The sequence below is a fragment of the Recurvomyces mirabilis genome (assembly GCF_035927965.1).
Source record: "Recurvomyces mirabilis strain CCFEE 5264 chromosome Unknown scaffold_2, whole genome shotgun sequence".
In the NCBI taxonomy this organism is placed as follows: Eukaryota; Fungi; Ascomycota; class Dothideomycetes; order Mycosphaerellales; family Teratosphaeriaceae; genus Recurvomyces; species Recurvomyces mirabilis.
The window spans coordinates 1,186,754-1,201,172 of NW_027041936.1; the positions used below are offsets into that span (position 1 = coordinate 1,186,754).

A 14,419-nucleotide genomic window follows, 5' to 3' on the forward strand; every position below is an offset into this window, starting at 1 on the left:
CTGGACTCGATCATTGACAGCGGACGACAACCGGTGCGACTGTACTCGACGTTACTGCAATGCTGAGCCCAGAAGTCGTGCAGGCACGTCTCGACGGCGCCGCTATATCGACATACATCTTATGTATGCTTGTAGTGCCTCTCGAGATCGCTTGTCGCCTGACACAGGGCAAATCTAACCTTGGATGGGATGATGGATTGATCGCAGTCGCGTTGGCGGTTGCCAATGGCTTCTTCTACGACACTTATATCGGTAAGGACTTCATGTAGCCTTCAAAGCGCCAGATCTGACGGATGATGCAGGAATTCGTCCAAAGCTAGGCTATAATGCAGACGAATTCCAGATACCAAGTCTGATAGTCTGGCTGCAACGCGTCATCGCAGCACAATTACTTTACGCTGTGGCCATCGGCCTGACCAAGGCCTCGCTTCTGGCGTTTTACTGGCGACTGTTCTCTGTTCGAAGTCGGTTGCCTATCCTGGCTTCAGCAGCTGTTGTGGGCGCATGGTGCATGGCTACAGTCATTTCGCCCTTTCCTTCTATCTTAGCTTTTGCCGACACCTCCAGAATGTGGCGCTTATCCTTATTTGCAATCTAGTGCAAGCTCAATGGGACATCACGATTACGGACGCGGTCTGCGTGAGCCGACGAGCGGTGTATCTCGGTGCTTCAATACCGAACGTCGTCACAGATGCTCTGTTACTTATACTGCCAATACCATATGTCTGGACACTACATGCACTAGTGGCTCAGCGACTGGCGGTCGATGGCATGTTCCTGCTTGGATGTTTCGTGTCAGTCGTCTCGCTAGTCCGTCTGAGCGTCTTCATGGGTCTGGACTTGACTTCTCCGAATGTCACATATAATTTGAACGACGTTTTTATCTGGTCTCTGGTCGAGGTGAACGTCGGGTGAGCATTATCAAACAAGTTTGTCTCGGATGTTTACCTAATCATCCTTCTGTAGCATCATATGTGCCTGCATACCTGGTCTGAGACCTGCAGTTAGAGTACTAGGGCTCGGCAAATGGTTTGGTATGAGCAACCAATCTGGAGCACAAAGTGGTGACCTCGGAGCATCACCGTACCACTACCCGTCGAACCACGCGAGGTCACGATCAGCCAAGAAGCCATCCATGTTCGCGAGTCTATTCACGCACATGGATGAAGAAGAGGACAGCTTCGAGATGATTGGCAAGAATCATGACCAGCAAGGAAGGAACGATGTGCAGATTGGCGTGGCAAAGAGTACGGAGTGGCACAGTACGCATACTACCGAAGAAACGAATCGTGGGACACCTTCAAGTCCAGATGTGCCTGCTATCAAGGTCAGAAAGGACTGGCGACTTGATGTCTCAACAGCGCCGGGGGTTAGTGTCGAAATCGAGCGTGGTAGATGAGCATGATCTGGCTGTTACATAGTAGCATATGAAGCTTTCACATGGTGCCCAGCTGTCTACATTTCTATCCACTGCCCTCGCGATCATATAGCCGCCTTAGCTACCACGACACGATCACGTCGAAGTGAACAGCAAGGAGAAGTGCCGTGATGTTTTGTGGCATGCCTGCTTAATTTGTGCACCTGCAGCTTATGAATGCGGCCGCTATGCCCGCACTTATGCAACTCGGACCTGGGATTATCCTTCGACGACGACTGCAACCTCGCAACTCTGGTAACAGTCCTACTGTCTTATTGAATGAAGCGTCAGCTATGGCACCGCCGCCATCGAACTATCAGCTCCAACAGCCAGCCGACGTCAAAGATGTCCTGAAGCGACAGAACAATGAGTTCGACTGCACTCCCTGCAGGTTGATGGGTGAGTACGTCCCATGTCCTTCTCTTCCGACACATATTAATAGACCATCTGTACAGGAAGCGCTGTCTTCACTGGTATGGGCATCTACTCCTACGCTTCGGGCATGCGACAGCTCCGCCAACGAGAAAGCGAGATCATGAGAAGCAGTTCGCGGTTTGGGCTCGGTGCGCGGAAAGGAGCCATATATGCGCTCTCTGCTAGTCTGGTGGGACTCGGGGTCTACAGACTTGTCAACTGAGGTCGAGGTAATAAAGACATTAGTCCTGTGCCGAGGCAGGAAGCGCGGATTAGATGGATATGGGAAGGGACGAACCGAAAACGCGAGAGAGACGTTTATGCGCGACATGTCGAAACCGCGAGTGTGGTATGAGGAGCAGCTGGACGGACACGCTGTAGTCACAACGGCACTGCCTCGTTGCCTGCTTCCACGCACGATGACGCCCGGACACTGTCGAAGAAGACGGACATGGTCATTGCAATCGCAGCCGGGCACCGCGCGCATTCGAAGCCACGACTCTAAGGCTACGAGCTGGTCTGCGAGTCTGTAGTAGCCGAAGATGTAAAGGCGCGACTGGAAAAGTCGAGGAGCAAAAGCTGTACAGAGTGTGCAGAAAGACAGAGCTGTAATGCTTTTATGGTGGTGGACGTGATCCGACATATGATCCTGATGTGTGTACGCACTATATTGTACAGGAACAGCTACGACGTACTTCATAAAAACATAGCAGCGGCAGCTGCCAGAGACACCAAGAGACCAGTCGTGGAGAGCAGTCTTCCAGCCGCTTCATTAGTGGATGTCTTAGGGACCGCGCTCGAGCTGCTGGTTGACGCCGGGCTTGTGCCCGTGGAGCTGTTGTTGCTACCACCACCGCCACTGCTGCTCGATGTGCCGTTACCGCTGCTCACTGCAGCAGTGCTATTAACATTCTTGATGGCCTTGGCAGGCATATTGGCCAGGATGACTTCAAGAGCGTTCAGTTCTTGCCCAAGTCCCGAGGAGCCATCGTAGCTTCCACTCGTCCAGCTGCTGCCGCAGTCGGTACCGGATCCGCCACCAGAACATGCTGTCGCTGCCCCCTTGGCAGAAGTCTGCAGTATGCCATTGACGAGACCGTGAACTGAACCAGCAGGTGATTGCGGTGCGGTCGCGTTTGCACCATGAGTGAGATTGTTATCGTACGTCAAGTCTCGTACAGCGGCCAGGCCACGGATGAGGATGCCTTTAAATGCAAGTTGGTCCGTACTACAGTTGTCATTCATTTCGCAGGCAACCTCGATGAGTGTACCGTTGGGTGCAAATGTGCTGTTGGCGTTAATGAGTAGAGCGAATACTGCGCTGTTCCAGAAAAGAGTGCTCGACTTGACCATGTTAGTGGCGTATGTTAAACAATGCGGCAGTATCATTCCACTTACGTCGTTAGATGCGTACGCAGCTCCGCTGAGATACGTTCCAGCACCAGCCGTCCATTGCAGGTGGTTCAAAGCTGAGCAGTTGGTCGTCGTGCTGAAGCCGTCATATACAGCCCCAGGATTGCCAGTACTGGTGTTGGCGATCAAGCCCGTATCGAGTGACCATTGCGTGGCTTTCCTCGCCCAGTCGGTGTACGTTGCGTTGCCGGTGTAGAGTCCTAGACGAGCAGCCAGCTGAACGAAATTGCCATTCGACATAGCATTCTTGTAATCGTACCCATTGTTGAACGTAAAGATCTGCCAACTCAGACCGCCGCCGCATGAACTGTCATCCCAGCGCCCAACTTGATCGTTGAAGACATTCTCAGCAAGCTGAACCCACGTAATATTGTCATCGCTTCCAGAAGGCATGGGAAAGCCGTACTCAGCAGCAGTCATAGCAGCCAATGCCCACGCAGCTTGATCATCATTGCCTTCGCCCTTGGTCTGGTTGACTGGCATGTATTCTAGTTTCGAACCAACCTGCCACATCAAGCTCTCACCAACGATGGCGTTGTTCGAAGCATCACCTGTCAAGGCCCAGTATCGTATGAGGGTATCCCAAGCCAGGCCAGATTCCCACCAGTAGTAAGGTTCGCCAAAAAGTCCGATAGTCGTGCTATTACTGGAGTAAAGGTCGAGCACCCGAGATGCCACCGTTTGTGCTGCTGTGGTGAGAGTCTGAGTGCTGTTGACGTCCAAGCTGATGGCTTGTACCAGAGGCGCCGCCAGGCATATGGCTCCAAATCCCACGAAAGAACGCATTTCGAAGATATTCAGAATCTCTAGACAGACGAAGAGTTTTGAAAGCGTACTGCAGAGTCTGTATACTTACCTATTCTACGAGCACCGTTACGGATCGTCTAATCCTTCGAGGCAGTGAGGCTTGGCAGCAACTGCGCTTCCTCAAATTAGCATTTTGTCAACCGCCTAGGAGGAGACGCCCAGCGGGCTTGCGCTCAGCCTGTGGATCCATAGGTAGCTTCAATAGGATTCAAGGGGCATGTGAGTTGCAGAGTTACAAACGTGTTCGACTGGTGAGGTTCTCCAGCTGTTCGAATGTATAAGCTCCGGTGATTTGCCATGCCTGCCGTCCCAGTTCAATCGCCAGCGCCATCCTACTTTTGGCCAGATCGACTTTGAGGACCCACCGCCGCGACGGATCACGGCCAGTTCTCCTTCTTTGATGACTTTGCTGCTTGGCGTATCCACAAAACGTGGACTTCACCTCATGCTTTGTATTGATTTCTTCTACTCCCCATCATTCGGTTGGTAGCGAACGCTTCTGAGGTTTCTCAGTAGCCTGGCCAGACACAGCATACCGAACGCAAGCTGACCCCGGCTACCGTGCCCTCGTGACACTTTTGAGCGAACCAACCACGACCGTGGACCTGCGCCACTGTATCTCGAGAGGTTGCATCGAAGGATCGGGCAACAGTGCGCCGTGACTTCTGGTCTACGAACGGGAATAGACGACCGTTCTTTTGCTGTTACGTCTGCAGGCTTCACAAGATGTCTGCTTCCGCCTTCGCTGGACCTTGTTCAACGTGAGGAGTACAGGAATGCTGCACGACAACCCACGTCAAGACTTGGACGCTACTCCGGCGTAAAGTTCGATTATCATCTCGAACTGACCGCGGACATTCAGCTGTGATCAACAAGCCTGTCATCGCCAGCACCATGCTGACTGGTCAGGTGCCACTATACTGCATTGAATGTAGACTCATGCTACCCCAGACTACACCCTCGCTCGCTCTTCCCCGCGAATTCCTCGCGCTGTCCGGCCAATGCATTGTTATGCTTTCATGCACTTTTCCCGTTCGAGTAGGCGGCACGCATCTGATCGCGAACTTTCTCAGGTTGTCGCACAGTCGGCGAGCAGCCTTCAAGGCGCAAGTCGCATGCGAGATGAGTACCCAAGCTCCCGGCATATAAGCTGCTGAGAGCGCCGCTGGTGTCACCCCTCTGTATTCTTTCGATGCTTTTATACTGCTGTAGACAAACACCACTACGAGCTTATACCAAACCCCCCTGCGATTATGGCGGAGAACGGACACAGGTAAGTATCGTAATGGACTGACATGACCCAGATGAAGAGCTTGACGATCAGTCTGGTGTAGGCCCAGCGATATCACGGAAGTGCCAAGGGAAGGGGCTGTAGTATATGATGGCTTTCATCCAAGCGAGGAGAAGTACGACCACGATGCCATCAGAAAGCAGAGTGTGGCCGCTATGACATCCAACGTCACGGGTGAGATCAAGAACCCATTACTCGGCATTCCAAAGCATCAGTTGTTGGCCGATGTCGACAGCTTCGCTACGAAATATGGCATGCAAGAGCAGATTTCACTTTTACGAAAGGGTGCACTTGTGGCCCAAAATCCTGCGGACTTCGAGAACATCGTAGAGCTTGATGATGCGGATCGTGAGGCTCTACGCACGGAAATCACGCACCGATGGAAGCATCCATGGAGTTTGTACTTTACCATTATCTTGAACTCAATTGCCGCTGCCATTCAAGGTTGGGATCAGACCGGTAAGATATTCGACATCTTCTTGGTAAAATCCAGCGAACACAGCTAATTGGTGCGATAGGCAGTAACGTAAGCAATAGGTGACCAAGTCTTGGCACAACTAATCGACTGACTGAACAGGGTGCCAATCTCTCCTTTCCAATCGAGTTCGGAATCCCAGACAGTCTCCCAAACTGTGACCCAGAGGGCATGGATCCGAATGCTACTTTGTGTCAAAGAAACCAGTGGATCGTTGGCTTCATCAACAGCTGTCCATATATCGCCATCGCCTTCTTTGCAGGCTGGCTCTCTGACCCCATCAACGAACGTCTTGGTCGTCGTGGTACAATCTTCCTCGGCGCTATCTTTTCGCTATTAGCACCCATCGGATCTGGCTTGACCCAGCACTGGGGCCAGCTAGTCGCCACTCGTATTCTGCTTGGTATCGGCATGGGACTGAAGGAGGTCACTGTGCCGGTTTACTCGGCAGAGATTGCACCGACCATGATCCGTGGAGGACTGGTCATGTCGTGGCAGTTGTGGACGGCCTTTGGAATCATGCTCGGATACTCCGTGTGTCACATCGAGAGTGAAGATAAATATGACATTGTGCTGACTCTGCTTCGTCATAGGCCAATCTGGCTGTATATAAAGTCGGAAAGATTGCTTGGCGACTACAATTAGGGTCTGCTTTTATCCCTGCGATTCCTCTTGTGTTGGGGATCTGGTTCTGCCCAGAATCACCAAGGTAAGCCCACCTAAACTTTGTGCGCATCAAACACTGACATTGTGTCTATTCAGATGGTGCCTGAAGAAAGAGAAGGTGAGTACGCAACATGTTACAACTTCAAGCATATTCCATCCTTGTGTGCTGACCCAACTTGGCGAAGGTCTTCAAGGCATACCAATCGCTATGCCGCCTCCGGACGAACGACCTACTGGCCGCACGAGACGTATACTTCATCCAGGCACAGCTTGATCAAGAACACCGTATGATCGCTGAAGCTGGCTTGAACACGAATGCAGGCTTCTTCACACGCTTTATTGAGCTCTTCACCATTCCTAGAGTCAGAAGGGCTACGCAGGCCTCGGGCATTGTCATGATAGCGCAGCAAATGTGTGGCATTGTAAGTATCTTTTGGAAGGTGCCTCAGTGTGAAGCTCAAGTGTCTGACCACGGCTGCAGAACATCATCGCTTTCTACAGTGCGACCATTTTCTCCCAGGCCGGGTTCAGCGAGACTTCCGCTCTTTTGGTGTCCTGGGGTTTCGGCTTGGTGAATTTCACTTTTGCTTGGCCGGCTGTCTGGACTATCGATACGTTTGGCAGACGAGGCCTGCTCAACTTCACCTTTCCGAACATGTACGCAAAAGTCAAGTCATGCTATGAGTGCGCAGAGATGTGTGCTAATGTGACGTAGGGCATGGTCGCTTCTCACTGCCGGACTCTGTTTCTTGATCACCAATCAGGAAGCTCATCTAGCAACCGTAGCCCTTTTCATTTTCATCTTCGGGGCCTTTTATTCTCCGGGAGAAGGACCTGTCCCATTCACTTACTCTGCCGAGGTGAGTTTTCAGGCACATCGCAGACCCAGATAGAGACTGACCACTTGAGAAGGTTTTCCCTCTCAGCCATCGCGAAGTAGGCATGTCATGGGCAGTGGCCACCAACAACTTCTGGGCATCTGTCCTGTCGATGTCGCTGCCTCGCATCCTTGCGGCTTTCACCCCAGCAGGGACATTTGGGTTCTATGCCGGTCTCAACGTGGTGGCCTTTTTCCTGATATTCTTCTTCCTGCCCGAGACGCAGCAGAGGACACTCGAAGAACTGGATTACGTCTTTGGCGTCACGACCAGACGACATGCTGCTTTCCAGGCAAAGGAGATGTTTCCGTGGTGGTTCCGACGCTGGATCTTGTGGAGGAAAGGCGAGCCGATGCCTCAGCTATACCACTTCGGCGATACGGGTGTCTTCAACCAGTATACAGAAACAACCGAAAAGGTCAAGCTCGCTGGGGACGAGATTGATGATGCGAAGGTAGTCTGAGTCTTGTGCGGAGGTTGTCTGTCAGCGATGTTGTTTCAACGAATCCAGGAACATATTGTGTTATGCTGCATTTCACTAATGCCACACCTCTTAGTCAATAAACAGCACTCGTTTCATCACACTACAATAACTTTAAAAGAATCACGAGGACTAACCGGCCTTTCTCGTTCATAGTACGGTGGTATGGAGACGGAAAAGCTAACGGGCCTATCCGCCGCTACTGCTGCACGAGTCCGAATTTCCACTTCTCCTCTGGATGAAAAAAGTCTGGGACGGAGTGGAATCGTGCAGCCACGTCAGGCACATAATCATACAGTATTGTTCCCCATTGCACAATGTCTTCTCCCTCTGTGACATCCGCGTCTCAGCCACGCGTCCCTGCTTGGAAGCGCATCGGCCTGAAATTGAAGTATGCAAAGGAAACAGCAGACATCCCAGCCACAAATCCGGCGAGGACGGCGTCAAGTGCAAATGATTTCGCGCTCCAGTCCACAAACAACGCCACAGCAGATATTCCTCAGCACGATCACGAGGACGCTCCACGGCCCGCCAAGAAACGAAAGGCATTCACAAATGGCTCGCCGGAGCCTCTTTCTGATCATGGCATACCAACCATCACTTCGGCACAAACTGTCAGGCGCAAAGAACCAACTGAAAGCGAGCAAACGTTGAGTGTGCGCCAAAGCAAAAGAAGGACCTCGCCACACAAGTCCAGCCTTCAACGAGCCGACTCTCGTAGAAAATCTGTTACATTTACTGAGGACACGAAGGTCGACGACGGCTTCAGCGCGCAGCAGCTCTTCAAGGACTGGGTAGAGGACGACGACACTGCCAACCAGGGTCTAATAGATGCTTGGGAGGCAAGCGAAGCAGGAAAGGCCAATTCGAGGATCGATCCAGAACCCGTAGAGGTTGCACAACCAGTGGCGGAACCCACAAAACTGGATTGTAAAAACCAGAAACAAAAGCAGAAGTCTCTACCTGCCTCGACTAATTCTCCGTCGACCGATACAGTAGTGCCAGGAGAAGCACAGACCATTGAAACTTCGGAATACGTGCGCTATCTCGAGCAATATTATACGGATAAAGATCACTGGAAATTTAACAAGAACAAACAGAAGGATGTTCTGAAGAACATCTTCAATATCCACCGCATTCCAGCCAAACACAACGAAGCTATTTTCGCGTACGTTTCTGGTCTCCAAGGTGCAGCAGCGCAACAGCGAGTACTGGACGAGGCGGAGGAGGTGCTGAAGGCGTTACTGATGAAGCAAAATTGTGCCGAGGAAGTCGAGGGAGTGGACTCGCGAGTGATGCGCCGCAACGCATATCATGATGCTTTCGAGCGCGAATGGGCGATAGTCAGCAAGGTCGGTCGAAGTGAGCATGACGACCAGACGTTAGAGGAAATGAGGCGTGAGGCGGAGCGATTAAAGCGTGCGGATGTCATCTTCAGTGAGCTGTTAGAGAAAGCACTTGCTCCGCCACCCGCGCCCATACACGTATCGACTCCACCGACGCCCACTACATTGCCGACAACGGCTGTACCGTCAGGCAAACGCACGACCTTTGAGAATGACGCTGGAGACACAGGAGACCAGCCAGCAAAGCCTTCTTCGAGACCAATCACCAAGAAGCGCAAGCGTAAAGCACGGACGGATGTCTCTTCGAGTAGCAGTGATAGCGATAGCAGTAGCGAGAGCGAGGGCGAGTAGAATTCGTCTCGTGGTCCCGCTACGGTTGCTGCTGCATTGCGCTCGGGAGAAGGTGCTAAGTTACCACGGTCCGACAACGACAGAACGAAAGCAGGGCGGAGTGTAATAACGAAGCCCGATCGCAGCTCTTCAGACTCATCACGATCTTTACCAGCCGAAATACAAGGCTCTGGGTCTGCATTGACCACGAAATTTGGTGGGTATGGCTATGGAGCACCGGCCATAGTGCCTACAGGCAAAAAGAAGATATTTGATGATGAGTGGCTGGATGATATATTTCCGAAGGAGCCGACCTACTATGAAGCAGCCCCGAAGAGACGGAAGGGGGAAGTGCACGAGAAGAGGGGTTACGACTACATTCATGGTACCAGGGATGATGAGAGTAGTAGTGAAGAGGATTAAATTTGTTAGTGGTAAACGAGTTGCATGTTCACAATTGGCAGTTACTCTTACTGGACGACCATCGGAATCATTCTCTAGAAATACACGCTTCAACTGACTTCATTCACGCCACCGCGCAGCATGACCATTACTCTAGCTATGGTTCCGCATGTGCTCCACTATTTGCATACCTTTGCAGCTTCCTTCTCGTCCTACCACGCATGCTAGCCGCCAAACACAGACAGCAATACTCGGTGGAATGACCCCGTCGGACCCAGGCGGCCTTTACAATCACATGGAGAAGGTTACGTCTTCGTCGTCTTCCTCTTCCTGGACCAGCGATATCACCCAGAGCCTCTGCTCACCATCATAGGCCTGTTGGACCTGTAATCCGTTCGCCTGCAGCACCCGATGTACCGCCTCGTCCGTGAAGCTTAGTAGCGCCTCGTCAATCGCATGCCAATCCAGCGTGGCATGAGCCTCCCCTACCTGGAATCCGATAACAATCTGGTCGAGAAGGTCCCATCTGAATCTCATTGCCTTGATGTTACAAACTACCTCTGACCCGTACTTGGCGATGAATCTGGCCAGGCGAACGTGAGTGAAGCGGTTCATAATGAAGATATTGTTGGCGAAGAATATCCTGGAGGACTCGGTGCGGGTCTGGCGAGAAGTTTGGACCAGGGCATTGAATTGTTTGATATTGTCGAGCGAGATTGTGCATTCGTGCTGCAGGGCAAGGATATAGACTCGATTGCGGAGCTCTGACGACAGGCAAAAGAATGGCGATGCCATTATTGCGCTCTCTGATAGAGGTGGCTTCTGATACTGCAGCTTCTTGACGAGGTCGATGTGGATTGTTGGGGCGCAAGTGGAATGCTGGGAAAAGGAGGTCGCTTTGTCGAAGCTCGTGGAGTGATGTTGAGCAATCACATGGCCAGTGATTCTGTTTCTGGCCAAGACCTTCCATTTACGACAGGTCTTGCAATTGAAATGTGAATGGACAAATTATGCCTATACCCATACACATAGCCACGTTCTGCTTACTCTTAGTCGAGCGGATCTACTCAGCCAACCACAAGGCTACCGCCATTGTACTCTCTTTTACTAACAGTGCTGGTGCGACTCGTTCTCAGTGATGGCTCAAGAGCACAACCCTCGGCTAGAGAGTTGATTGCTCTAATTCGCCGACCTTACATTGATAGCATTCTATCGAAACTACGACCAGCATGCAGAGACAGTGCGCCAAATATACACACAGTTAATGCCAGGTAACATAAGCACAGTGACACAGTTCACCACGCTTCTCGCCTGAACAAGACTTGTCCACCATCAACATCACTGTATCCAGCCACACTCGGCTTGAGGATACCAGCCTTTACCAGATCCTGCACCAAGCCAAAGATCATACCATCGCAGCCTCGTGCTGCCATGATGTCGACGGTCACGGGCAAGAACTCCTCGTGCAAAGTAATATTGGAGAAGTAGGAAGCTTGGCCCACTGTGACTGTATTAGCGGATCGGAGACTCAAGTCTCATGCAATGCGGCAGGACTCACAAGGCACAACGAAGTCAGGTCCACCCCAGAAGGGTGAGATTCTACTTATACCAAAGCCAGTCGGAACTGCTGGCGGTCCACTGTACTGGTTACGGTAGTTGACACTTGCCTCGGAGCCGACATACAACAATAGACTATCGCTGCAGGTTTGACTGTCCCCTACCAATACATTCTCCGCAAACCAGTCCGCGAAGATAGTACGATTGGCGTTCGCGATATCGAGCGTCGACGTTGGATACCTATCGCCAAACGCCCATCGCACAAGTGGCGCTGGATCAACAAATGGTCGTCTGCCATCGTGAGCAGCCGCGTAATCCTTGTAGAATGGATCGCGAACGAGCTTTGTCTGTTCCTGCGCGATGATGATGGGGTAAGTGATGTTCAGGAGATCTGTCAAGCTCGGATCTGCTCCAGCTGGTTTCGTTGTGTTCCACGCAGTATTGATATTCCAAGCCGCTGCCTTTGCGTTGATGAGAGAGCTGACATTCGAAGCAAAGTCAAGCAGGAGTTGATCACCAGGCATTGTGACATTGACAGGGAAGCCAGAGAGCTTGATCTGAGACGGGTAGCTGTGCGTGATGGTCACATTGTCCTCGTACAGCGCCTTCGCCGCCTCGGCCCAGAGGTATGGATCACGAGTGAGGAAGCCAGCTGTATCGAGCTCGGGTGCCAAAGGCATGACGCCGGTAAGCGCTACCAGGTCGTGCGATGGACGATTACCGAATAGACCCTGAACTTGAGATGGTCCGCGAATCGAGCCTCCCGTATCACTTCCAATGGTCAGATCAAGCCAGGAGTAGCTACCAGCTCCAGCGCCTGGTCCAGATGAAGATGAGCTCGGGTCCTGATATCCGTCTCCTCTTGGGTTGAAAGGTGAATGATAGTCGACCCAATCCGCTGTAGCCTCTTCGCCGTTTGCGAACTGCGAGGTCTTCATCTTGCCTACGATGATGGCACCAGCGTCGACTAGCCTTTGGATTGGTAACGCATTAGCCGTAGCAGGCGGGTAGAGGTAGTACCAGGCACGGTTGCCATCAGAAGTCCGAACACCAGCAACATTGTAGATGTCCTTGACACCTAGTCTAACACCAGCGAGAGGCTTCTCAGCAGTCTTGCTGTAGTAGAGCCGGCTGGGTACCGCCACGGCGAGGGATTGACCGGGTAGGTTGGCTGGGAGGACTTGATAAGCGCCGTTCGATCCTGCAATGAGGGTCTCTGTGAAGGCACCAGCAAAGTCGCTGTACAGTCTCCAGGCTTCGTAGATAGCACCAGTAGGTGACACAAAGTATGGTCCTTGAGGAATTGCTGTAGTATTCGTGGCAGAAGCGGTATACACGGTGGCCGTGCCATTGAAGCCGAGGTTGCCATATCCGGGACGTCCATATGGCTTCGAACCAGTATATTGGATGTAGACAGACTCGAGGAAGCCTGCACTGAAGACGTCATCAATGGTAGTCCAGTTGGCAACGACTAAGCCGAGATCATGCACAGCCGCGCTGGTCGTCGTGATGACTGTAAGTGGTGTCAATCCCTCACTTTTCGGCCTGCCCCAGGAGTTTCCATAATTCTGTATGGTGTGGACGGGTGTTCCAGGGACATAGTATGCCACTCCATCGAGCTCCACTGTTTGACCCGTTGATGAGAGAGAGTACGAGAGTGCTCTGGATAACAGACTCGCAACCGCTACAGCGGTGAGCCGTGAGGAGAAGATCATATTTGGTAAAAGGAACGGGTGCGGCTCTCTATGATCGGAGCGATCTCAAAAGACCTATGTACTTTCACTTCCATCGCCATGACGGCTGCCAATTACCCAAGCACTCACCGTTCCGGCATTGGAGTACTGATCGCGAACGACTCCATTGAGCCTCTCCTAGCCGGAACTGGAAGGAGAAGCGCGTACTGACTCGAAAGCGTTCAGGACTGCTCGATTAAACGCAGGAATGGATAAAAGTGTTGGCCAGATAGGCGGGTAGTGATAAGGTCGCATATCATTTACGCTAGCCAAGATGGTAGACCGACGGCTTCCGTCTGTCCATGGTACGCCATGTGGCTGTTTTTGAAAGCGGCCGGCACCGCGATAAGCAATGTTTCGACTCGAAAGTCGCTGACACATCGCTATGGATGCAGGTAGAACCGCGGACGATGTCGCATGTTGCATTGGATGCGTTCGTGGAAGGAAGAAGGAAAGAAAAAGGTGGAGAAGCCACACTCAACGGCTGACCCTTCGCTTACGAGCAATGTAGAGTATGAGATGCCAACCCCCTTTACAATGGCTCGAGTACATGACAGAAATGGCGAAAACATCAGATCCCATACACTCTCTACACGTCTAGCGTCAGAAGATTGCCGCGTGTATCTTCGTTCATCACTCTTGGCTAGTTGCACGGCTACTGTACGATGTAATAATGGACGAGCAAGAGGCCAGTATACTGGTATGCAGTGTCAACATATGTAGGTTCGTGATATGAAGCCTCAGGCCTGCTCTCACACTACTACATTGGTATCCCATTGATCAGCTCTGTCAGGTCCCCTCTCCTTCAACGATATATCTCCCGTTATATGCTTCCCGCCGCTGTCTGGTTCCGCCTTCATACCGCTCCACCATAACGACATTTGCATCATAGCCTCGCCGACCCATCGCAATCTAGCGTACATCTACTGATTGGCTCGAACATTGCTTCTTGCAAGGGACCATGTACTTGTGTTGTCGTGTTCAAAGCCTGAGGTTAGATGCATTAGGAATCAATATTAGACAACAAATATCCTGTGATGATATTGCCTGCGATGTTCGAATACTCTAGCAGTCGTGTCTGGTGGATGAATGTGTGTTCACGATTACGATCGCGAATAATGATATGTCGACCTGTGGCACTCGTATGTGTTGCGTAAGGCTAGTTGTCATCGCGCTTGCAATCCTTGTAGTATGGCGTTCTTTAGAATA

At 51.7% G+C, this 14,419-nt stretch overlaps 7 protein-coding genes across 7 annotated transcripts; 4 read left to right on the forward strand and 3 right to left on the reverse strand.

Moving 5' to 3' along the window:
* Nucleotides 1-504: 504 nt before the first annotated feature.
* On the forward strand, nucleotides 505-1,399 carry LTS14_001217 (uncharacterized protein; the record flags this gene model as incomplete). Its single annotated transcript, XM_064833926.1, has 2 exons — nucleotides 505-911; nucleotides 967-1,399. 2 exons carry the CDS (start codon nucleotides 505-507, stop codon nucleotides 1,397-1,399), a joined length of 840 nt encoding a protein of 279 aa, XP_064698887.1.
* A 311-nt stretch (nucleotides 1,400-1,710) lies between these two features.
* Nucleotides 1,711-2,054, forward strand: LTS14_001218 (uncharacterized protein; the record flags this gene model as incomplete). The annotated part of the gene is made up of 2 exons (XM_064833927.1): nucleotides 1,711-1,816; nucleotides 1,873-2,054. 2 exons carry the CDS (start codon nucleotides 1,711-1,713, stop codon nucleotides 2,052-2,054), a joined length of 288 nt encoding a protein of 95 aa, XP_064698888.1.
* A 473-nt stretch (nucleotides 2,055-2,527) lies between these two features.
* On the reverse strand, nucleotides 2,528-4,030 carry DCW1 (hydrolase 76 protein; the record flags this gene model as incomplete). Its single annotated transcript, XM_064833928.1, has 2 exons — nucleotides 2,528-3,175; nucleotides 3,230-4,030. The coding sequence occupies 2 exons, from the start codon at nucleotides 4,028-4,030 to the stop codon at nucleotides 2,528-2,530; spliced, it is 1,449 nt and encodes a 482-aa protein (XP_064698889.1).
* Nucleotides 4,031-5,304: 1,274 nt separating this feature from the next.
* On the forward strand, nucleotides 5,305-7,824 carry LTS14_001220 (uncharacterized protein; the record flags this gene model as incomplete). The annotated part of the gene is made up of 10 exons (XM_064833929.1): nucleotides 5,305-5,324; nucleotides 5,386-5,801; nucleotides 5,861-5,868; nucleotides 5,920-6,351; nucleotides 6,411-6,526; nucleotides 6,580-6,601; nucleotides 6,669-6,905; nucleotides 6,965-7,140; nucleotides 7,199-7,343; nucleotides 7,396-7,824. 10 exons carry the CDS (start codon nucleotides 5,305-5,307, stop codon nucleotides 7,822-7,824), a joined length of 2,001 nt encoding a protein of 666 aa, XP_064698890.1.
* A 335-nt stretch (nucleotides 7,825-8,159) lies between these two features.
* LTS14_001221 (uncharacterized protein) lies at nucleotides 8,160-9,539 on the forward strand (the record flags this gene model as incomplete). Its single annotated transcript, XM_064833930.1, has 1 exon — nucleotides 8,160-9,539. The coding sequence occupies one exon, from the start codon at nucleotides 8,160-8,162 to the stop codon at nucleotides 9,537-9,539; it is 1,380 nt and encodes a 459-aa protein (XP_064698891.1).
* Nucleotides 9,540-10,211: 672 nt separating this feature from the next.
* Nucleotides 10,212-10,715, reverse strand: LTS14_001222 (uncharacterized protein; the record flags this gene model as incomplete). The annotated part of the gene is made up of 1 exon (XM_064833931.1): nucleotides 10,212-10,715. One exon carries the CDS (start codon nucleotides 10,713-10,715, stop codon nucleotides 10,212-10,214), a length of 504 nt encoding a protein of 167 aa, XP_064698892.1.
* A 500-nt stretch (nucleotides 10,716-11,215) lies between these two features.
* LTS14_001223 (uncharacterized protein) lies at nucleotides 11,216-13,192 on the reverse strand (the record flags this gene model as incomplete). Its single annotated transcript, XM_064833932.1, has 2 exons — nucleotides 11,216-11,427; nucleotides 11,479-13,192. 2 exons carry the CDS (start codon nucleotides 13,190-13,192, stop codon nucleotides 11,216-11,218), a joined length of 1,926 nt encoding a protein of 641 aa, XP_064698893.1.
* Nucleotides 13,193-14,419: the final 1,227 nt, after the last annotated feature.